The following is a 23,661-nucleotide window of genomic DNA, read 5'->3' on the forward strand; positions in this document are numbered from 1 at the left end:
GCCTTTTTTTTTACTGCAGGTTTCAGGTCCAAGAGGACATGGATGCCACCCTGGATGATTTCAGTGACTGCTCCTCTGATTCCATGGAGGTCTGCTGTGATGATCTGGGTGAGTGTCCTCACATCTTGTCACACTTGTGCTTATTAGCATCAATTTATGAGCTGGCTGTCCAGGCAATTGGAACTGGTCGCAGGATGAATGACTTGGAATGTTTTGGATGTTCTTTTCTTCTGAAATACTCAAAACTCCTCAGGTGAGGCCAAAATCACGTTGTTGTTTTTTTCTTTATTGAAAAACATATCCGGCAGTCCAGCTGCTGATCATGAATCTCAGTGTCCCTGGTTTATGCCCAAGAATGAACCTTGTTGTGTATCTATGTTCCTTCCTTAAACCTTGTCATCTCACTCCTCTTGACTATTCTTAAAAAATACAAAATAACCCACAAAGTAATCTTGCGAGTGTTAACTGTAATGAAACAGTGATGATATCAGATAGAGATCTAAAAAAAAAGAGCAGGCTGAACACATAGAGTTTTATAACTTTGTGTTTGAATCTGTAAGACTCTTGCAGGCAGACACAGTTTCAAAGTTACAGTGGAACTTGCCTTCTGTTCTTTAGACTATTGTCCTACTTTAGTTTTATATATGAACAGATAACTTAAACTTCGGGAAAAGCAAATCTACTCCTGGCCAGTTATGCAAAAGACTCAGTGCAGTTTTCCTGTTGAGTTATGTTGCATCCTGTTACAGTCGCAGCGATTGTTGACGCTGGACTCAGCTCAGGACAGTTGTTCTCACCAGAGCTGCTGCCAAGTAGCAATGAATGCTCCATACTTCTGTGTTAATGCCACCTGTTATGTACATCAAGATTTGCTGAGGAACTTTGACTTGTGCTTTATGTACAAATGGGAAAACAGCGAACACTAACAGTATCTCTTCCAGAATTGTTAGTGTAGCATTCTTTTTAAAATGCTTTGTCTCTCGTGTGTCATCAAGAAGTCATTTTTGTCAGTGTTGCATAAAACAGCAGAAATGAAATAATGTCTGTTTGTTGTGATTGCTAAAGTAACCAAGTACTTCACACGTCTTGTTCCATACTGACTGACGTGAAAAAAAACACGCAAGCAGATCTTGCTGAGTGAATAAGTTAATACAACAATAATGTAGATCTCCATCACCCAGAAAGAAGTCTGTGGGGCTGCATTAGGCCCTCTGGCCCTGCAACTGTTTCTACTATTTAGTTTGTCAGAAAGCTAACGTTTGCTAATAAGCTACAAAATGCTCGGATTCATCAGACTGTCATTAATTTCACATCCGGCATAAGCCAAAGCACTCACAAACCTTCTGATCCTATGATGGCACTAGATGGAGGATTTAGTACCATTAAATAAACAGGACAAATAAGAAATAAACAGACATTATAATTAACTGCTTGACATTTTCGGCAGTTTTTTTTTTTTCCAGAAGTAGTTTTAACTGATTGAAATTCTGTTGTTGTTGTTTTTTGTTTTTTTTTGTGGGAAAGCCTCAAATCAAGATGCTTAAGATCATGTCTGAACTTTTCCCCCTTTAGAATTCAGGTGAAAACATAATTTTTACCAAGCCTAAACTGGTCTGGTGGTTGTGTTCATAGTTAAGCACATTTACAATTCTAGCCCAAGGTAAGGGATCTATATCAGCTTTCTACAACGCTGATTCTGAGTCACCCCTTCTCCCAAAATTGATCAACTGGCCCTTGCTTTTCAATTTCTTATGTTGCATCCTTCTGGATATCAAGGAGCTAACAGACCATCCACAGGATTTCGGGATTGAAAGGCACCAATAGTCGAAGGCTATAAAAGAATTTCAAAGGAATTACATTTTCTGTGGAGCACAGAAAAGACATCAATACTGTTAGTGGTGAAAATGTTCACTGCCCAGATCACAACATCCCTCCAAAATTGATGAGAGGCCAAGGAAAAAACGCATGTTGGAGGCTACCAAGAAGCCTTTGGCATCATTAAAGGAGCTACAGGAATTTGTGGTCACACCCTGCATGTGACAACAATCTCCTGTATTTTGCACATCTGGGCTCTGGGGTAGGATGGCACGCTGGAACCCATTTCCCACAAAAAAGAGCATCCAAATCCATCTCACTTTTTCCCTATAAACCCTACCCATGACCATAAGGGAAAATGTCCTCTGATCTGATGAGACCATGGTTGAACACCTGGTGCAGCATCAGGGTTCTGGGGTTCTGGGGCTGCTTTTGCCATTCATGATAGGCAAGATAATGAATAACTACAAATATCAAAAGATCTTTGCACAAAACATGCTGCCGTCTGTCAGACTGTTGAAGATGAAGTTCTCCTTCCAACATGAAAAAGAAAGGTTGTCGTTGTTGAATAGTACAGGCCGACCTCATTTCCATAGAAAACCTGTGTAACTGTCAGGGGGCTGGGCTCTGAAGAGCACCTCAAATATATGAAATGGAATGGAATATGAACTTTTATGTGAGGAATGGCGGGATAATCATTACTTTTCCCGTACAGCATAGCCAAAACTTCCATATAGGTATAGGCTACTCTTCTAAAGTGACAGAGAATTCATTTCCTGCGTGTAAAGTTATCCAGAGGTAACAGAGGGTAAGGAGTACTCTAGCAGCATCCCATTCCAGGGCTAACGTAGGAAGGCTATGTGGTATTGGATGATGTACAGACTTGAATACTTGCTGATGCCTGATGCTGCACTGAAGGCATTTCTGGTACTCCTGATAAGATGAGGAGCTTCTTAAAGGTATTCATCGAGGGGAGTTTGAGTTAATTGATTATTATCGGTCGCAAGTCAACATTTACAATTTCAATAAAGGTGGGTAGATGTATTTTCTTATCCACTCTGCATGTGATTGTGTTGTCCCTGCTCACTCTGCATGTGCTGAGTTTAGAAAATGACATCACATAATGGCCTTGGGCTGTTCTGAAACCCTCTAAATGGCTTCTTAATTATCTTGATGACTGCTAGAGGTGAGAGACCTCATCCAGCCTCTTCAGGGAGAGACCAGACCAGTGACTTAGAGGTCCTCAGCGGAGGATGGACAGATGCAGGACTGAGAGATTGAGTGTTGTGATGGGAGGATCAGCTTTCACGTCCTGTCTGGGAGATCCTGTCCCCCCGGATAGACCTATGGGATGCTTAAATTCAGTTATTTGACTGTAGAGCAGAGAGATGTGTCTTTGTTAGCTGTCATTTGACTTCAGCTGTGTGTTTGTTGGAAAATGAAACATGCGGTTGTTTGAATGATTTTTCTGCACAACGGAAACATCTGCAGAAACAGAATCTCAGTCAGCATCTCTGGTGAGAAATCATGAATCAAAATGACCGTCTGCTCTGTGATTAAATCGAGACGGCGACTTAGTCCGGGGTTTTACCTTTGCTATTGTTTCCTTAAGATTTTCTCATGCGTAGACTGTTACTCAGCACAAGAGCGGAACTTTGTTAGAAAAACATTTCAATATTCCTCCCTTAGGCTGCTCACATTCCAACAAGCACAATGACTCCATGTGATCTCTGTTTAAAGGCTTTTGTGTTGCATTAATTACCACATGACATCAACACAAACATGAGCTTCACACGTGTCTTTCACACAATTCTCTGCTGTTTCCCCTGTGTACTTCTGGAGGTCTCCCCGATGTTTTTAATATTTGCGTCATCAATACAGCGACAGCATATCAGCTGGACAGTGCCAAAATATTACACATGCTGTCCAGGGAAATGTATAACGGACAGCTGTGTTAGGTGTCCGCCTGCGCCATTCTCTCTCACACACACACACAGTCACACACTCGGCCAGTTGGAGAGTGACGATCAGAGCCAGATGTGAAGGATGCAGCTCCACCCTCCTCTCTGCTGAGGACTGATGGTGAAAGTTTCTTCAGTATATTTCATCAATTCAGTGAAACAAGAATTTAAACACCGTGTTGAAGTCTGGTATTTCTGGCAAATAGTAGTACGTCCGTGTGGCTGTCATTGGCTTGCAGAGGGGTTGTTTGAGATACATGCGAATTTCAATACGCTCACACGCTCACATGATGTTCAGGAGGTCTGTTAAGATTGCAAAAGCTTGCTAAAAACCATTCAGCAAAGTGCATGGTGCCTGAAGGGAATGTCATTCATTTTGTGCCTGATTTCAATAATTCATCCCTAAATTATGAAATAAAATTATCTGACACAGCTAAACAATTGTTTTGGTTTGCATATTTTGAGATTGATAGTTGGATCCAGTTCAGGGCAGTTTTGTTGTTTTTTAGCCGCTGTAAAAATATATTGCTTGCCGTGAGCTCCAGACACTTATTTGTGAGTGTTTGAAAGGCAAAATACACATTTTGAATGAAATTAAATTTTTAGATGTTCTTAAATAAGCATTGGTGGTTAGTGGAGAATACTGCACAGTGGAATTTGTCATCCTACGGTTAGCTAAAATATTCCCATGTCCCAAAACAAATGAGCCTTTCAGTGTATCACAGGAGCAAAGACACAGCCAGGGATCGAGCATCAGCAGGAGATCGCTAGAAGTCGTGAAGAGAAGAAACAAGACTTGTCATTGTGTTCAGAAGCTGGGTGATCAGTCTCCCTTGTCTAGGTCCCACTCCAGGTGCCCTGAAGCTTGTATAAAGAAGCAGTGGTGTGTGTTGTGAGCACATTGTGAGAGTACACTCTGGGCATTGTGGCCAACAAGTCAGTCAAATCCAGTGGGCTAGCATGTTCTTATCCAGTCATGCTGTGTAGTGAAAAGAACAGCTCAATCAGTCATTAATAAAGAAGTGAGAAAATCCACTAGAAAAATATATTTAATGTGTTTAAGAGCTACTATATATGTTAAATGACAATTCCACATGGAGTAGAGATGTTTTTTTAGATGCTTTTGGCAGCTGTGTGTTTAGAGCAATGAGGTCTGGTGCAGGTGACATGTGGTCAGTGAGGGAGGGCTGTTTCCATGGAGCAGCTCTGCGTGCGAGCGCTCCTCACTCCTCCGTAGAGAGGCTGACTGGAATATCTTCAAAAGATGATGCATTTAGAAAAAACATACAGGAAAAAGCATGATTTGATCTTATATTCAGAGTGTTTGTATGTGTGTGTGTGCCTGCACGTGTGTGTGGGTAGTTTCTTACATTGACTTGACACGACATTTCCAAAGTGTGGTTTTGGGTGTGTTACTTTCTTTCACTGGCATCGCTTCCTCAGTCTGCTATGGTGATGTCATCCATTTGGCTAATATAATGTCACATTTCCTCATTATTTTTCATGCATTGAAAAAAAACCCACTCTGTCATTTCAATTATCTCATCAAGTTTAATTAACATGTACACAACCATTTAACATGAAACTCAATGCAGATATAACACAAGAATAAAACAGTTTTTGGAAACAAGGAGTTGATTTTAAGCGTATGAGCCGTAAATGTAGAACTGCTGTTATAATAGCATACGGAAGCTCTGGCAGGATCAACAGATAATCTGGTTGTTGCATTTTTGGAGGTTTTGACAATGTCCAAATTCATGCTATGGGGTGTAATTACACATGTACACATGTATTCATCCACAGGTTAATATCAATAGGCTTCTACCACTGTCAACATAAACCATGCATCGCGTTGAGTGCGGTGAACAGGGAATACTGGAGGTGAAGAAGGGGGAGGGGAAGAACAAAGGATTCAGAGGAGGTGGTGGGAAAACAGGGTCTGTTAGAGGAAAGCGATGCTTCCTTCCTAAAATCATCGGTGATTTTTTTCTCTCTCTCTTTCAATTCATATGTTCTGCTGAGGGAGTGAAGCATCTTTAAAAGCAAGGAGAAGAAAAAAGAGTGAAGGAGGAGGGAGGATGGGAGGGAAGTCAGAGGCAAGGAAGAGGCAGCAGAGAGCAGGGGGAGGAGGGAGTGTTGTTGCGTCTGCCACCACTGTCATTCTGCTGCTGCGCTGTTCAGCGGCAGGAGGGTGTGCTATAGGGAGGAGTGTGGAAAAAACGGAGGAAAGGAGGGAAGGGAGCGCCTGGGCAGCACTGCAACAGCTGCAGCTGCAGCAGCCTGTCAGGAGGAAAGAGGGAGAGAAGGAGAAAGAACGAAGACAGAGGAGGTGGCAGGATTGCCTGAAAGGAGCCTTTTTTATATGCCTTTTTTGTAGAAGGACAGGGGTTTGAATAAGGAGGCCTCTTTCACCCCACTGATGCTGTTCTATATGGTCTCATGCAGGAGGCATGCTTGGAAATAGTGTGAAAGGCAGAGAAGGAGATTTGAAGATGGAAAGGACGGATAGCACAAAGGCATACAGCCAAGCAGATGGCAAAGGAGTTGGTATGGCAGCTAAAAGAGCCAAGTCTGGATTGCCCCAGACCACGCAGCGGAGTGAACTCAAGGTTTACCGGGCGGGTAGTTCTGAAGGCAGGCTACCAGTGCCCACAAACCTCCGCAAGCAGAGGTCTATGACAAACCTGGCTGTACTCACTGACGCTGAGAAGAAGCTGCACCTTTATGAGCCAAAGTGGTGTGATGACATGGCCAAGCCTGGAGCAGGTCAGAGCAAGCTGGGCAAGCCAAAGACAGCAGGGGGTGGCAGCAGTGCTGTGGGGGGTGCCTCCCTCTCTCGAAACCTCTCCAAATCAGAGCATTCACTGTTCCAGGGTAAACCAAAACCCTTCAGCCCTCTGGCTGCTCCCTCTGCCCTGGGCAAGCAAAGCCGCATACCTCGTGGGCCATATGCTGAGGTGAAGCCCCTTAGCAAGGCACCTGAGGATGGAAAGTCAGACGATGAGATTCTCTCCAGCAAAGCGAAGGCTGTTTCAAAGAAACAGGGAGCTGGAGCTGGAGGGGAATCCGCCCCCAAAGGCCAGGGTGAGGAAGGAGGAGACAAGCCCTTTCTGAAGGTGGACCCAGAGCTGGTGGTGACAGTGCTGGGTGACCTGGAGCAACTGCTCTTCAGTCAGATGTTAGGTGAGTACAGCAGAGCAGGCTTGATACCCCTACCACCCTGGGAACCCAAATTGTGGCCGTCCTTTGCTACAAACCAACGCCCCTCTTGCACAATCTTGTTCAATTTCTCAGTGCTTCTCAAAGTCGGCAGCACGCCCCCTTTGATGCAGCCACCACACGCCACCTGCTTGCTGCTGCAGCCTCACATTTCCCCTGAATGGATTAAATGCCGCTCCCTGACCGAGGGCAAAAAAACATGAAGACATTCGTTCAAAGCATGCTCTTCAAGCCACATTATTAATGTGAATGCTGCCCAAGCCCGGCATTTTCAGCTGAATGTCTAATAGAGAGAGAACAAGGATCATTGTCATCATGCTCTATTGTTCTTACTGCCTCAGCATGTCACCCAGGTATCTGAGTAGCATTGATTGTGTGAAATATGCTTGCTTCCTCTCATATCATTGCTTCCCGATTGCATGAAAAAAGCCTGAGGGTTTGGGGATTACTATCAGCAGACTGATCTCCTTTCTGTGCTCTTGTTTGCTGCAACATGTGCTGAAACACTCGAGGGTCTAACCAGCTTCCTAAAGCAGAGATGGGAACCAAGGCTTGCCATATTGAATTCATTTCAGGCACACACACACACATTTATCCTCCTCCCTGCTCCACTCATCTGTGGAGCATTGACAGATGCTTTATACCGTGTCTACAACAATAGTACAAATGGCAGAAAAAAAGTGCTTCCTCTCTAGAGCTATAGGTTAGGTTTATCAATGGCCAGGCTCTCGTGGATAAGAGGAGAACTGATCACATTTTGGTGTTGACCTTTCTGGTCTTTTAATTTTTTTCCACATGTGTATGCAAGCACATTTCTTCAGTAATTTGCAGGTGCAGCACATTTCTACAATGACCTGTATTTTAGTCGCATGGCAGGAGAAGTCAAGTACTGAAAGCCTCGATGCTTCGCGTCCACTTTGTTAGTTTTGGGATTTGAAACCTTAAATGCAGCCTCTGGGTGAGAGAAATGTTGAGCGGGACCTCAAGCTATTCTATATTCAGTGCACAAATCATCAAGAGTTTCCTTTAAAGCATCAAACCAAGTTTTTCCATGTAAAAAAGTGCATGTTTCTACTATTTGCACTGTATATCAATTCATTTTCAAGCATATCACATATAGCAAGCATTAACTTGCCTTTGTCCTGCAAAAATTTGTTGTACAATTTCATTGGCAGGGCATGTTCCCAGTTGCATCTTTAATTAATACATCTGTGGTGACTGAATCTGTTATCCATGCCTCATTAGCCTATAAGTATGTCTATCAATCACATTAGTCACCCAAGTACAAGCCAGGATATAAAGGGTACTATCGAAGGTGACGTGTAACTAGAGCCGACTCTTCTGACTTTGATGCTCCATTCGTAGTTAACAAAATGACTGAGATGTTTATTGTCTCAAGAAATTACTTATCACTATTTCAGATGATAATACTACTCAGAGGTAAAATGTAAAATGGCCACCAGGATTTGAACATGAGAGGAAAACAATCGACAGTGGTAAGTGGTTCCCACTGATTGAATTTTTTTTTTACAAGTGTGATCTGAACATTCTGCACTGCACATTCAGTTAGGATTCTCTTAACTTCTTTTTCCTTGCCCTTTACTGTACACGAACAGTGGACATGCCTGTTTCAGTAAATAGATCTTTCCATACATGGCCGGCATAATGCATAATGCCGCGCTTCTGCTGCACGTCTCATTAGCAGGCTGAAAGGATGCTTTTATTTCTGAAAATAGAGTTGCTCTTTGTTACAATACGACATCCTGAATGGTTGACTTAGTTAATAGGCGCATTAATGGGACTCTCTGTGTAGGTTTGTATACTATGGCTGTTCTACAACATTGGAACACCGCAAACCATTGCTTCATCACAAGACAGTTCTGGTGATGCACAAAAACAAAATATTTTAAAAATCCATGAAGGTCTAAAACAATTGTGATCGTTATGATTTTTGTTTTCGTTAAGAGTAGTTGTCCAACGGATGTCTGTCATTTCCTCTTTCCTCGAAGCAATTTTTTTAATGTCTGCCATGTGGAAATATACAAACAAGATAAATGAACAAATCAGTTTATATTTCAGGTCATATGGACAATAAATTCCCATGTATGGAGAATGAAGTCAATTACTACAACAGAACAACTCCTGAAACCTCTGTTCTCGACAGAGCAGGCCTCCTTTCATCACAATGACGTGATCTGTCATGCAAGAATTCCACAAATGTCACTACACCCTATAGCTTTGTAGAATGATAGCGGAGGAAAACGGAGGTAATGGAGGCTGTGCTACCCTGCAGAGGTCAAATATTAGTCTTTCAAGGCACTGTGACATTTTTAAAGAGGCATTTCACTGTAAAGATCATCTTTTCATAAAAATGATGTACTCTGTGCAGAAGAAGGTTGATTAATGGGGCACTCTTGGTGCAGACGATGTGGTGAGATTGTGTATTTGAAAATGCCACACAAATTGCACTGAAGCAAATATATCTTTATTTATTCATTTAAAATTGTCCATTTTGGCTGATGCTTGATGTCTTCCTGGGATCCAAGAAGTTATTGCATCATATTCTTTAAATACATGTTATTGCACATCTTATTCTATAATCACACTTGCACCTCTAATTGGGTGATATTCAAACATACAATCCCCCTCTGATTCGCTAGTGAGAAGATAAAGGGGTGTTGATGACTTTGATTTAGTCACAGAATTTATCTCATCAATTAGTCTCCTGGGGAAAAGAACAAGATGCTTTGTTTGACCAACACTAAACTATTGATCAGCTGCTTAAGTAAAGCATTCTTTAAAGAGTTGCTATTAGATGGATGTATGTGAAGGGGAAGCTATTACAGACAAATGTGGTTGAAATTAAACTTAACTACTACCATGTTTGTTGAATTCAATTATCCTTTGAGTATCTGATAAGTTGTTCTCTCCCTCTTGCTCTTGAGCTGTTAGTGCTTTTTTTCAGACTCTGGGAAACTGGGACAAAATGGAAGGGAGGGTGTATCTTTATTGACAAGAAGTCTGAGGGCAGTAACAGTTTCCTGAGTGATGCTAGATTTTGCCGCACTTGACAAAACCTGAGGCATGTTTCAACTGAAGCAGGAGGTTTCTGGCCCAACAGTCACACCTCTCGCCTGAGTGTGTTTATTTTTGTTGAGGTACATGTGTTCCATCACCTGTTATTGTGGGACGCTCTGAGAGGGGAAAGCATTTGAGTTCAGCAAAAAGCATCTACTCACTTTTTTTCTCTCTGAAATCTGACCCAGTAGACCAGGCTGTACTCTGAGCTGTAGAGTCTGATCGAGGCTAAGCCATTCCTCTCACGAATCATCTTGTTTGCATATGGAAATGGAATGTAATCACAATCATGTTGCAGTTTAAAGTGGCATCTCATGAAAGACCTTCAGTGTTGCTTTAGTAGTGTTTGTGGAGTGAGATAATGGTGGCCCGTTGTAGAACTGAGTCTGCCTCTGCACTGTGTCGATATAGAACACCTCTGATGTTGCATCACTCAGAGGTCCTGATCAGCCACAGTACTCTGGCCAAATTTTTTTTCTGTCTCTGTACTTTAGGAATCACTGCAATGCAGGGTGCCAGTCGACTGTCAGCCACTGCACAGGAACGCAGTGCATGTTGAATAAAGTCTGAATTCCAATGTATTATGTGTGTCAGGTTTTTTGTAAATAAGTATATTTCCAGGAAGTTACCAGAAATTTAATTAGCAGAATTGATGAAAACAAAACAGAACATACTTGGGATGTAGGATTCAAATGTTCAGTTGTATAAGCCTTGACTTTACTATCAGTTGTCTGGATTGTATCAAGGTCCACAATAATTGGGCTGCATCACATTCTCCTTCACATCTGTCGTTGTTGGTGATTCTTTTTCTTCTTCTCGGGATGTCAACAGAAGTACAATAGAAGAAATGCACTTCGTTGTTCTTGAGCAAGACTGAAACCACGAAAACTTCCATCTGTGTGTTTGTGTGTGAAGGGGTGAAATGAGGACCACTGAGGCAGAAAAGACGTCATATAAATGAAGCTTGCCTGTGTCTGTCCAAGTACTGAATGAAATGGTCTCTCATATTGTAGACTTCATAACTGAAGAGATGAATAATTGGAATGAAAACGGAGCATTTAAATTCCTCTAAAGGCCACTTTGTATTTGTGCGTCAAAGTGATGCTGCAATAGCCTACTGCGGTGTAGCCTGACGTGAACCTCTTTTAGTAATGCAGCAACTGTGACTGGTCTGCTTTATGGCATCCCATTTCCTCCTACACATTTTCACGCTAATTTTGCAATATATTTGCTGCGTCACACAGCCGCACCAGCACAGACAGATGTATAAATGCTCACAGTGTTGTAGGCTTTCCCATGGTTCCCATTGGTCAGATGAATTTGTCAAGAGTGTAGAACCTTTTTCCTTATCTGATATCTGTAAGTGGAAGTTGATGAACACATTTAGCCAAACAAAACATCCATCCATCCATTTTCTACTGCTTATCCTGTTAAGGGTCACGGGGGGGCTGGAGTCTATCCCAGCAGCCTTCAGGCGAGAGGCGGGGTTCACCCTGGACGGGTCACCAGTCCATCACAGGGCCAACACATAGAGACAGACAACCATTCACACTCACAGTCACACCTACGGTCAATTTAGAGTATCAATCAGCCTCGTCCCCTCTTGATGTCTTTGGACTGTGGGAGGAAGCTGGAGTACCAGAGAGAACCCACACAGGCACAGGGAGAACATGCAGACTCACACAGAGAGATCCCGTGCCCGAGCCAGGACTTGAACCCAGAGCTGTCTTGCTGTGAGGCGACAGTGCTGACCACTGCACCACCGTGCAGCCCAAACAAAACATTCTGTTGTCAGTTTTATAAACTTTCATTCTGGATTGCATCTGTGTTTTACTAGGTCTATGTAGTACTGTTGAACTTTATTATATAATCCTTTTGAAAGAGAAGGGGGGGGGGAGACGGGACATAAATTATACCTGAGCCCCTTCAAGTTTCCATCAGCAAATCCAGTCTCAATTCTGTCTCAGATTCATAAATGATAAATTAGAATGCTTGTCAATATTGCAGAGTCCAGCACACGCAAGCTTGTATCACACAAATATACACAATTTTTCCAGTGGTGCTCTGTTGTTTTTCCACTGGAAACAAAAAAATTCATTCAATATTTTAAAGGCATGACCCTTTAAAACCTAATGTGTCAAAGCAAACAAACCCTCACCCTCTCAACAGATTATCTCCAGCTGTTTAGCAAGCGTTGTGCTCTGCCGTTCATCCAACGTGTTTGAGACGTGTTTCCCCCGATGTGCTCGCCTCACCTCCAGCCTTTCCGCTTAATTCGCTTGAATTTAAATGTCCTCTGTCCCCAGGGTTTTGTCTCCATACTGCAGTGGAAAACCCCTTCTCCTGATGTTCATATGAGCAGGAGGTTTCTCTCATTTACAGCTACTGAACAACTGCAGTGATCGATACAGTCTTCGAAAAAATGGATCAGAACCATACAACTGCAGGCCCCCAATAAGCCTCCCTTCTATTAACAAAGCAGAGAACATTGACTTCTGACAACTCAGCAATTTTCTGTCAAAAACCGACTACCTTGACATTTTCCAGCCTGGATTAAGGCCCTGCCGCAGGGCCTTAATCCACACGGCGACTGCTCTTATTAAGGTTCTGAATGACATTAACATAAGCATCGATTCTGGTTAAGCCTTTCACGTCTTATAGGAGCTTATTGCTGCATATGATACTGTTGATCGTAATATTTTAACAGACAGGCTGGACTACTGCATTAGCCTGTTTACATTTCTGTCTAAGGTTGTAACCAAGGATCAAAAGAATACCTCATTCCATTTCTCAGCTCACCCACTCAACTTTTAGGTGTAAGATTTTTATCAGATCTTCTGACCCATTTCAAACCTATCAGACTGCTCATGTCGGCTACGTCAGGCCTACTTGCTTTTTCTAGAATATGAACTTTACATGGCAAATCTGCCCTCAGCCTACATGTTCTTCAAATGTAGAACACATTCCCAGAAAAACTAAGCCTTGAAATGATGCTGTACCTTCCAGCTGTCAGCCTAGCTGCCTAACAATGCTTTTGGCTGAGTTTCCTTGCTGTTTCGTTGGCATTCTGTTTGTTTCCATCATTAGTTTCCTGTGCTTTGATCCTATGTACTCTTTGATATACTTGGGTTGCCAAAGAAATGTGCTATACAAACAAATGTGCCTTACCTTGTCTAATACGACAACACTCCTAATTGTAATGTCATATTGATTTGACACGGCTCTCTCACCCAACACTTTGCCGTAAATTGGGTCCAAATAAGCTGACCTGCAGTCAAACATCTCTGGCTGCGGTTCAGCTGTACGAGTTCAACTGAATGACTCTGACTTGATGCTTTACGGATGAGAACACACAAGCTCTGGGGAAGAAAAATTACTCTTGTAATTTAGTGAAAATGTCAGAGTACATCTCCCTTGTGGGCGGTTGTAGTTACAGGCAACCTTTCAGGATTATCATGTGAGGTAAACAGGGGGTAGAGCGGGGGTACCGTGATGAGGCAGCCCGTGGAGTGAAATTTGTCTGGCTAATGATGTGAACATATGAGGAATATGTGTGCTCACCAGGAAATTTCCTGCCACCTCTGTCCAGACACAAAATACTCACTGCAAGACATGCATGTACTGTTGAGGCAAAAAGATGTGTGCGCATGCATACAGACTCCACGTGAGTTAAGCATGAGTCATGAAATCTTTTATAACCTTTCATTTGCCTGACTGACCCACAGACCCTGAGTCACAGAGGAAGCGGACGGTGCAGAATGTCCTTGACCTCCGCCAGAATTTGGAAGATACAATGTCGAGTCTGCGGGGCTCTCAGCTCAGCCATAGGTGAGTGCAACACGGCTACGTTTTAAAAAGACCCGTTGTTGTTGGTTTCACTCCTGTCATGCTATCACATCAACTGTTCAAATCATTCACTACATTCTATTTTGGTGTCAATTGAAGGGAAAAAGTAATAATCTCAGGTGAACAAGCACGTTGAGTCGATTCATGGTGCGAGTTGCCACCTCATGAACATCTGGCTTCTATTCGTTTTAGGAATTTGGAAAAGAACCAGGCCTTCATTTGTTACAACAACCGCAACATAACAAGACGCTGGAGGAAGAAGTGAAATTAGAGTCGAAATGTCATACCCTGTGAACCATGGATGCAAACAATAGATTTAAACCTGCAATCTGAGGAGAATTTGTGAAAGGGTCACCAATAGTGCCTGAAAACTGAGTAAAATATCAGCAACTCTTGTAATTCTGCAGCTCTTTCTTTTCTTGTCTTTTGTTACAGTGTTGCACAGCTTAATCTGCTCTCTTAAACCTCTGCAGGCATCTGTTTCTTGCAGAGAAGCATTGATAAACCAATTAAAAGCTTCCTGTTTAGCCTCAAATGACTTACTAAGTTACAAACTGGCAGGTGAAGAATGTCTAGCGAGCTAAAGATCCAAATATTTCTCTCAGAAGAGCAGCATAACTGCAAGGCAAAAACTTAGCTTACATAGTCGGGCATCTAGAAAATACCATCATTCTTCTAAATATGTAAATTGGAGTGGGAAGTTGTGTCTCTGCAAGGCAGATATGCACACTTCTAAATAACATTTCCAACATCAAGTGATTTGTTATTTGTTTTGGTAAAAGTCTGAAACTCTTCATCTGATTTATATCTGGCTGACAATCGTTATGACCCATTTTTAAAACGTGTTACCGTCACTGACGAAAGCAAAAACGATGTCTGTCTTCATTAGTCCTGAGAAGATCAGTTAAGAAGTTTCCAGACTGATGAATTATCCATCAACAATGTATGAAAATATTCACACAGTGGAAGCCATTGCAATATTAATGGAGGTGTGCTGGTATAACGCAGGAGAAGCTCTCGGCCGTTTGGCGAGGACGTGTCCAACCCTGACCCACTTACAGGAGGGAAGAACATTTTCATACAGTATATTTGGAAGAGTTGCACTACAGATTTTTCAGAGTATCCATGCCAGGCACAATACTTTATATGATTACAGTGAATATGTTGCTGTAAGAGACTGTTGCCATGGTAACATGTAGTTACTAGATCATCTCCTCTTTTTTCTTTGGGTCCTAAGAAGCCAAATTTGAAGTTTCTGTCTCTGAAGACAATGTGGCCCAACTGCTGTATGTGGGTCAGCAGCAACTCAGTGCCACTGTGGATTTCTTTGCAGGACATGTGACAGTGGAGGACAAATGTAGCGCTCTGGTCTCATTCTTTGCATTATTTCTTGATGTACTAATGTACTGTGTCACTCCGGACATATAATATGTAACACACACACCCCCCCACCCCACCCCACCCCCATGTATCTCACCAGCTGCCTGGACAGCAGTAATGTGGGCTATGACAGTGACGAGACCAACGCTCGTAGCATATCTAGCATGTCCAACCGATCTTCACCTCTCTCTTGGCGCCACGGCCAGTCCAGCCCTCGTCTGCAGGCGGGCGACGCCCCATCCTCCACAGTTGGAGGGTACCAGGGGGGTAAGACGGGCTCCCAGTATACAGCCCACACAATGCCAGCTCGCTGCTCCGGCCGCCTCAGCAGCACGTCCCGTATTGAGCTCATCGAAGGTCTGGATGTTGATGAAGCCGACCTTAAGTCTGGTTACCTGAGCGACAGTGACCTTCTTGGAAAGAGCCTGCCGGATGATGACGACGACAACCTTGCTAATGGGTAAGTATCTGAACCACTCTGTTTCCATGACAACGTGAACCAATGATTGTTGGGATGTCCCTTCGCCATCTGCCTTGAAAAGGTTAGACCTCCTGAGGTGACTGATGCCGATTGTTTCAAGCTGCATTAAATAGGACGCATAGAATATTTACATTTTGATATTCAACTTTGAAACTTGATATTCAAACACATTGGAGAGAGAAAACTTTTTTGCTAACATTGTGGATTTCTGCCTCGTGTCAGTATCTGATGTTTGCGCTTGGCAGGCCGAGCCAAACGCTTTCATCAGCAGTCTCTGCAGATCGTCTTTGTTCTTGCTCTTTGAGGGTTTCACAAAGTGCTCATGACATCGTCTCTCTGGAGTCTGATTCTGCTGACTGTGAGAGAGAGAGCTTTCATAAGTTTTTCACTGTGGAGAGAATTTGAAAACTCATCAGGTGTCCTCGCACTTACACAACCAAAGCAGCCCCACCTCTGCCTGGTAGCAGTGTCGTCTGGATTATCTCAACGTGTGCAGAAGCAACACTTACCGTAGTATTTGATGTGATTTTTTTTTAATCCAAGTGTGACAATATACTCCACAATACACATACAGGATATCTGGAATGGATAATCTTGCAGTTCCTCCTTTGCTCCCCGCTTTTCACACCTTGACTCATGCTGGTCACATCCTGTGGGTGTCTTTATCTTATTATCTCTCCCAAGTTGACAGCTGCAGGGAGAATGAGAGAGGGGGAGAGAAAGAAACCAGGACAGTTCTCTGGTGTGGTTTAGCAGCTTTATCACTTTTGCACATGCAGTGGGATTTAGGTTCAGTGACTGGAGTGCCTGCTAGGCCCCTCCAAGAAAGGGCTCCTTGGGCGTTAAAGAGAAGAAGAGAGAATTAGAAATTGAAGTGAGAAATTAAAGTGAAGGCGTAAAATTGAACTGGAAAATGAAACTTGCTCATTTTAAGGTAATTGACATTAAATGTAGACTTCCCTTCTTATCTAACAGCGATTAGAAAAGAATCCTTGTTTTAAAATGAAAGTGGATGACCTCCTCCTTGTGTAAACATTTACTATAATTTGAGAGGAGAGAGGGAAAGACAGAACCCTGATAAGTTTGGGATTAAAGAGGGATTATTTCATACGGCTCTGTTCCTCATAGTAACATCCATGCACTCAAAATCCACTTAAATCTGCCCTGTATTTTATCCTGTTTCTTGCTGCGTCAGCTCTGCTGTAGTGATTCAAATGATTGTGAGAGGTGAGAAAGAAGGCTCATCACTGATTTATAGCACTGCAGGCTCCAAGGATGCTAATCATTTTATATAACCTTTAAAAATGCTGCATCATGCTCAGTGATGGGCCACCACCAAGACGTGGTGTGGAGGTGACTGTGAGACACCCTGATAGGAACAACCACTCCCCAGGCGAGTACACCAGGGAGATTATGTGTGTGTTTAGGATACAGAAATGGAAATGTCGTTTCCTCTGCACAGACCTCGGCCAAGGTTAGAGGAAGCAAGTGCAGTTTATTGCCGTGTTGAATAGATTCACCCCCAAAAACGGAACGGTTTCTTCATTTGCTCGTGCTGTCCCCCTCCCTCAGATTTCGTAAAAATTGGTCTGTTTGTTCTGTTCTGTTGTCAGACAAACAAAGCAGAGGAGAACAGAGGTGATAATGAGTTACTGTGTGTGCCGTTGTCTGCTGGACCTTGACTGGTATACCTATTTTTAACACAGCCTCTCTCATTTGCTTTGCCCATCTGTAAAATGGTTTCAGTAGGAAATATAAAACTGGTGCTTGTGTCGTCCTCTTGTAAGGGTTAATCCTGCATCATGAATTTATCAACATGTATGCTCTACATAACTAGCTAATCCCGTTTCCAAAGCACATGCTCTAATTTTCTTCTCACGGTATCCTCTTACAAATTCTGTGATACATTTGCATTCCTACTGTACATCCCCTGTCACACTCTCACACTTCATCTCTTTGAGGACCATTAGCTAACAGCTCTTGAAAATAGATCAGGCTCCTCCTGCGTAACCATGGAAACCGGCTAGAAATCGGCTGTTAGCCCAGTGGAACGTTTTCATGCATTTCACACAGCCTTAATATAATGATCTCAACCAGATTAATGCTGATACTTAGATACAAAGCCAATGTGTGTGTCTTCAAATAATGCAGAAACTGACAGGCACCAAACATCATATGAGAGGAGCTAAATGGAACAGCAGCACCGCTAGATTTGTGATGGATATTGATTAACCCTTGCCAGACTAATCCAAATGTGTACACCCTGACAGTAATCACTGCTGCTGTATGTGTGTGTGTGTGTGTGTGTGTGTGCCTCATCAATAATCTGATACTACATCCATGCCAGTCTCTTCAGCTTCGTACTTCCATCAGAGGGGAACGGTGCCTTCTTTCCGCAGCAACACACAATGGTGGCCTCCTAGTTAAAGGAGAGAAGGATTGCAGGAGCAACGACAGTCACTGATATGAGACCAGATAGCTGTTTGTTGCTTGGATTCCACAATAAGGCCTACAGGCTGGCAGGAAATACTGCACTACCTCAAAGCTGCACCCACAGTTATACTACAAAGGTTCACTCACACAGGTGATGCATGAAAGGAAATATAATATCCCCCGTCTTGAATGGTTTAATGAATGTGATGTGAATCATATGCTGTGATACACCTAACTTAACATCAATGGAATATTATACGATTTTTTTCCCCACGCAAATCTAAAACTACTTGGATTCTCTGCAAAAACTGGATATTTTCTTCTTGCGTATCAGTAGCATCCTTTCACAGGATGCAACTGATCCCCCCCCCCCCCCCCCCCCATTGCCTGTACCTGATATCACATCTTTGCATTGACTGCTTGACTTGTTTGTGTCTGTTAGTGGGTCTGGTGGAGGTATCAGAGGGCACAATCCACCACCATCATCCAAATGAGGGAAGGTCAGCTGTCGATGAAACATTAATGTTCATGAGGGGCATTTATGATTGATGGAGGGCGTGGAGATGCAGGGCTAACAGTCATAGATAACGCTGCTGGTTTTGGATGTTTGATGATTACATGGATCTTTAGTTAATGGTTCAAGTGAATTCAAATGGATAAGAGACCTCATTATATAATCTAGCTTCAATTAACTACCTCGCTATCTTCATTAATCAAAATATTGGGTCAGAGTCAGGTCAAGTTTGTTTTTATAGAAAACTTTTTTGCAGTCTACGCCCATTTCAAAGTCTTATTTTCTTCATACAAAATGGTTCCGTATGAGAATCCTGAGCTGAAAACAGTCAGAGAAAACTTTCCAGACAGTTTCCACGAGAACCAACCTGTTTTTGTTAAGTCTGTGGTCTTGAATTGTGAAGCTTTATAAACACTACATGGACAAGCAAAGTCATTTGCAGCCTCAAATGTTACAATGGCATGTCTGACATTTAACGTCAATATTTTCACATCATACTTTGGTAACATTGTGTAGGGATTTTGTTTTTGTAATCATTCAGTGCACATTCCCAGACATGGAATCATAAAAGATGGTTTTACATGAAGTTACAACTAAAATTTCCATAATTGACGTAGTTAAAATTACACATAATTTCTCATCTTATCCTCAGAAGAGGCTGTGTTTGATTGACAGGATGTCTGGTGTGTATTAGAGTAAGATTCTGCTCATTACACTGAGAATCATCGCTCCTCCAGTGTTCCAGCGAGTGCTGAGACTGCGTCTTATTTTGCCTCCACTATGTCAAGAATCGTAACTGTTTCCTTTGGTTGCATTCTTCACACCATATTGGCGACGTCAAACCGCCGCTCATATATCACAGTGTTCCAAGCCAAGTTTTAAAATGATGGTTTATGAGTATGGTTGCTTTTTCCATATCTGGAATATAAATTATGACGACTGTTTGAAATTCTTGGTTATTTTATTGGTGTTCAGTCAATTATGGTGGCTGTTTTGCAGACAGTCAACTGTGGTGTATGTGAGCAATTTCATATCCTGAAAAGCATTTCTTTAACATGTTTTGTTTTGGAATCAGACAGTAAGTATTCTGTGTAGACTATAGAATTGTTGTGATAGAGGACATGTTTTTGAAGGAAATCTCTGTTGAATAAATTGTGGATATGTGCGTGTATGTGTGGATGTGGATGTGTGCGTGTTTTATTCATCTGGCAAATGTATTAGATCTCATGGAGGCACCACATGTTGTTCATAGCCACACACACGACAGACAGCAGGCCACAGTTCATCACTGGTGCGTATAGATTACTGCCGAAGTCGACAAAGGATAAAAAGAAAGAAAATACCTTTTCAGTTTTTATCGTATGTCCTGTTCTCACCAAGCGTTACGTGAGTATGTGGACATCTGGAGGTTGAGACTGGTTCCCTATATAGCAACATAAAGACAGCAGTGCAGAGCACAGAATGGAGGCTGGTTGAGCCGCATCACACCTTAGATCATGCGGCAACATGGCTCAGGATGTGCTGCCATGGCAACCATCCTCCACTGACCCAGTGATGGGTTGCCTAGTGTGTCAGTGTGATAGCTGCTGAGTGTGTGTGTGTGTGTGTGTGTGTGTGTGTGTGTGCGTGCGTGCGTGTGTGTAGGCTGGGGTTTGTGTGTGAGAGAGTAAGAAAAAAAAGAGAGTGAACAAGACAGAGCGAATGATGGAAGGAGACAGTCAGACAGACCTGTGAGAAGATGTCACACTCGCCTTGTGATGAGACGGCTGTATAATTGTTGAGGGTAAATCTCAGCTGCCTATTGTTTTATTTCCAACAGGAGTGACAAGATTGCTGCTTATTTGTTTGAAAAAAATCTTTCTCTACCTCTGCCAGGGAGGTTTTCACTCACTTCCGGCTGCCCGTCTGTCCTTCCAGCTGTTAGCAAGATTACACAAACACCACTGTGCATGGGCCAAGACAGAACCCATTAAATTTTGGAGCACATCTAAATAATGATGTGTGTGTATATACAAATGAATCCTCCTCTGAAAAATTCTGTTTACGCTGTCCTCACAGCCACCATTTCCACTCTTCAAACAGTTTTTTTTTAGCCAGAATTTCAACAAATTGTCTTCTTTCACGCATTTTAACTTTCAAAGGAAAAAGACTCTCACATTTTGCTCCAAGACCTTCCAAGTGAGTGAAGTAACCCCCAACTGCCCCAGAGCCTCCAATGTTAACTTTTAGAGAGAAACCAAAAGGGGGCTTTTTGACTCACTGTATTTCTCACACTTCTGACACCATAAATAAATAACTGTGTGAAGCATGAAGTGGGAAGTGCAAAGATTTTGTGCACCCTGAGGCTTTGTGAAAGAGTTTTTCTAAAAATCTGTTTTTACATTTGTTGTACTTTATCTCTTTCCCCTTTTTATCATGTAACTGGAGGTGCAACAACAAACATCAAACGTTACTTCCTCCCTTGCAACGCTGGTTATCCCTGCTAGTATTGTTGATAAGCTAAAGGCTTAGTTTGCTCCTCTGGCAATGTCACTTCCGTGGTAATCAAAATGAAGATTTAAAGCTCCGGCATATACAGCATGAAAGAGAGTATTGTAAGTATTGAAATACTTAGCAGTCTTGCTCATGGAAACTGTGTGTATTGAGAAACACATTCTATAATTAACTGTTTGCTGCAGTTATCTGATCCTGGATTTGTGCCCCCGGCAGTCTGCATTCAATTTCCCTTTCCTGGCCGGGTTGGACCTTTCTGCTGTCTCCCAGTGCCTCCCTGACTGTTGAGACTTCACAAGTTTTCTGACCCACTTCAACCCATTTGCACAAAAAATTGGACTTCTGTTTCTCTGCTCAGGTACTGTGGATTATCTTTTAGCGAGGCCAGTGCTCGGGGTCAGTCCTACATGGGCCACAGCTCAGTGAGGAAGATTCTTGCTTCTGAATGCTCACCTGAGGGCAAATTGCTCTAAAAGCCCCCCCCCATCAATTTGTAATTTGCGTAGATTTTAAAGCCGTTCTCAGAAGAGCGACAAGGAAAATGCATCCTCTCAGTCTGGCCCAGCTGTGTGTTACTCTTTACCCAGAATGCATCTCAAAGACATCTGGGGTCAATATGGAGTTCTCACAGCAAGGGTCAGTAAAATACTGAATCAAGAAACGTCACCCCCACCCCCCACATCACTTTTACCAGCACCATCAGCTGTGTGAATAATGGACCATTACAACAGCACTCCAGGGAGAATGAATCATCCCAATATCATGTCTGCATGCGGTCGTCTGGATATGCACTTTGAATTGCATCAGTGTGTAATACAGTGTGGGAAACATACTGCGCACTGTTTATATCACAATATTTATTAACATGGTACCTGTTAAAGCATCATTCCCTGTTTGATTAGAAATTGATATTCGGATCATCTGTTTTAAAATTGGCTAACAAGGTCTTGTAGGGTCAGGTTAATTTGTAATATATCGATTTATGTGTTCAGCTCGTCTGCGGACGCTGATTTATTTGAATGCTTTATCAATCCCGTTTTTGTGCGTGTGGGATTTGAAAAACGAGGGCGCAGAACAACCTCATAAAACAATCATAATGCACAGAGCTCCACGAGAGCCCGCAGAGCTCAGGGTGAGAAGTGAATATCAGCTGTATTGTGGACTGCATCTGTACAGGGAAGTTTCCTATCCGAGGCTGAAGGAGAGTGTACATTAATTTTCCAGTCCAGTAATCGGACGGAGAGCTCATTTCTGGGGCTCTGTCAGGATGGGACGCCTACAGTCCCAGGCAGTCACTGATGCATCTCAGACGCATTTACGACATTGATTTAAAGAGCTCTGCGATGCGGACAGGACAGTGAAGCTCAGTGCAGATCTGAAATAGTAAGTGGGAGGATCATGTGCTGGGAGGAAGCTCTGCTGCTTTTTTCTTGCTGCTCAATCATACACAGACATTTTCATCTAAGTCTTTCTTTATAAAATGATTCCCCACCTTTTAGTACCGGATTTAATCTACTGGGTTATGTCTCCTCTGACTCCTCATTTGGTTTCTAAATGCCAAGTGGTCCTCCTGTTCTCAAATGCCATGTGATGCCCCCATTAATACTCTGAACTTGTACTCTAAATTACAGCCATAGGAGACCCAGCACCTCCTGCTGGAAATCTTATGTCACAGCACCACATGAACTCAGGATGTGTAGCTGCCGTGTAGTTAAGATCATCAATATCAACCAGTTTTAGTGTTTCGATACAGTTTCACCATCTGAAGGTTTCCTTTTTAGTGATTGATCATTTAGCCAAAATAACAATAGCTTAATTAAGCACTTCTACATCCTGAAGTGTGCAAATGCCCCCGCCCTCACAGACGTTTTAGTCCGTATGGTTCTTAGCTTTGTGGCAACAGTTTAGAGAGGCTGCTTCCTGTTTGAACATGACAATGACCCATGTACAAAGTACCGTTTGTAGTTTAGTATGAAGAGTTTGACCTGACCTCGACCCTATTAAAACCCCCTTTGGATGATTCGAAAAGCAAACGCACCATCCTTTAAGGGTTGTATAATCTGACATCTGTAGCCACGTAGCGCATGTAGTTGGATTTTTTAGTTTATTTTTTTGTATTTTTCATTGTTGCACATTTCAGACAGATTTAAAAGCCTTCTAACAATAACGGCTTCAGAAATCTTTTAAATCCACATGTAAGACAATTGCAGCTCAGGCTGATACACTAGAAGGAGACGGCAGCACGGACGTGTAAGCGACACTGGAGGTCAGGTGATGGTAATGGGTTCTGCAAACCTCCAGACCAGTAAATGTCCTCATGGCTTCTCACAGGTGGGCTGAATTTCTTCTTTTTTCTTTTTTCTTTTTTTTTAAGTTTGTTAATTCCTCAACGCAGCGGTGGCAACATTACTCAGTGGTTTTCCACCTAAGCAAACACACAA

At 42.6% G+C, this 23,661-nt stretch overlaps 1 protein-coding gene across 3 annotated transcripts in view; it reads left to right on the forward strand.

Moving 5' to 3' along the window:
- nav1b (neuron navigator 1b) overlaps nt 1–23,661 on the forward strand; it is a 76,840-nt gene that overhangs the window by 26,747 nt on the left and 26,432 nt on the right. For all 3 annotated transcript variants that reach the window (XM_086199976.1, XM_086199979.1, XM_086199978.1), the window contains exons 3-6: nt 20–108; nt 6,222–6,959; nt 13,799–13,901; nt 15,400–15,759. In XM_086199976.1, coding sequence (XP_086056102.1) covers nt 20–108; nt 6,222–6,959; nt 13,799–13,901; nt 15,400–15,759 — 1,290 coding nt within the window. The remainder of the gene's footprint in view (nt 1–19; nt 109–6,221; nt 6,960–13,798; nt 13,902–15,399; nt 15,760–23,661) is intronic.

Source organism: Aulostomus chinensis, chromosome 3, assembly GCF_037954235.1.
Source record: "Aulostomus chinensis isolate RoL2024-O1b breed Wild chromosome 3, RoL_Achi_v1.0, whole genome shotgun sequence".
Lineage (NCBI taxonomy): Eukaryota > Metazoa > Chordata > Actinopteri > Syngnathiformes > Aulostomidae > Aulostomus > Aulostomus chinensis.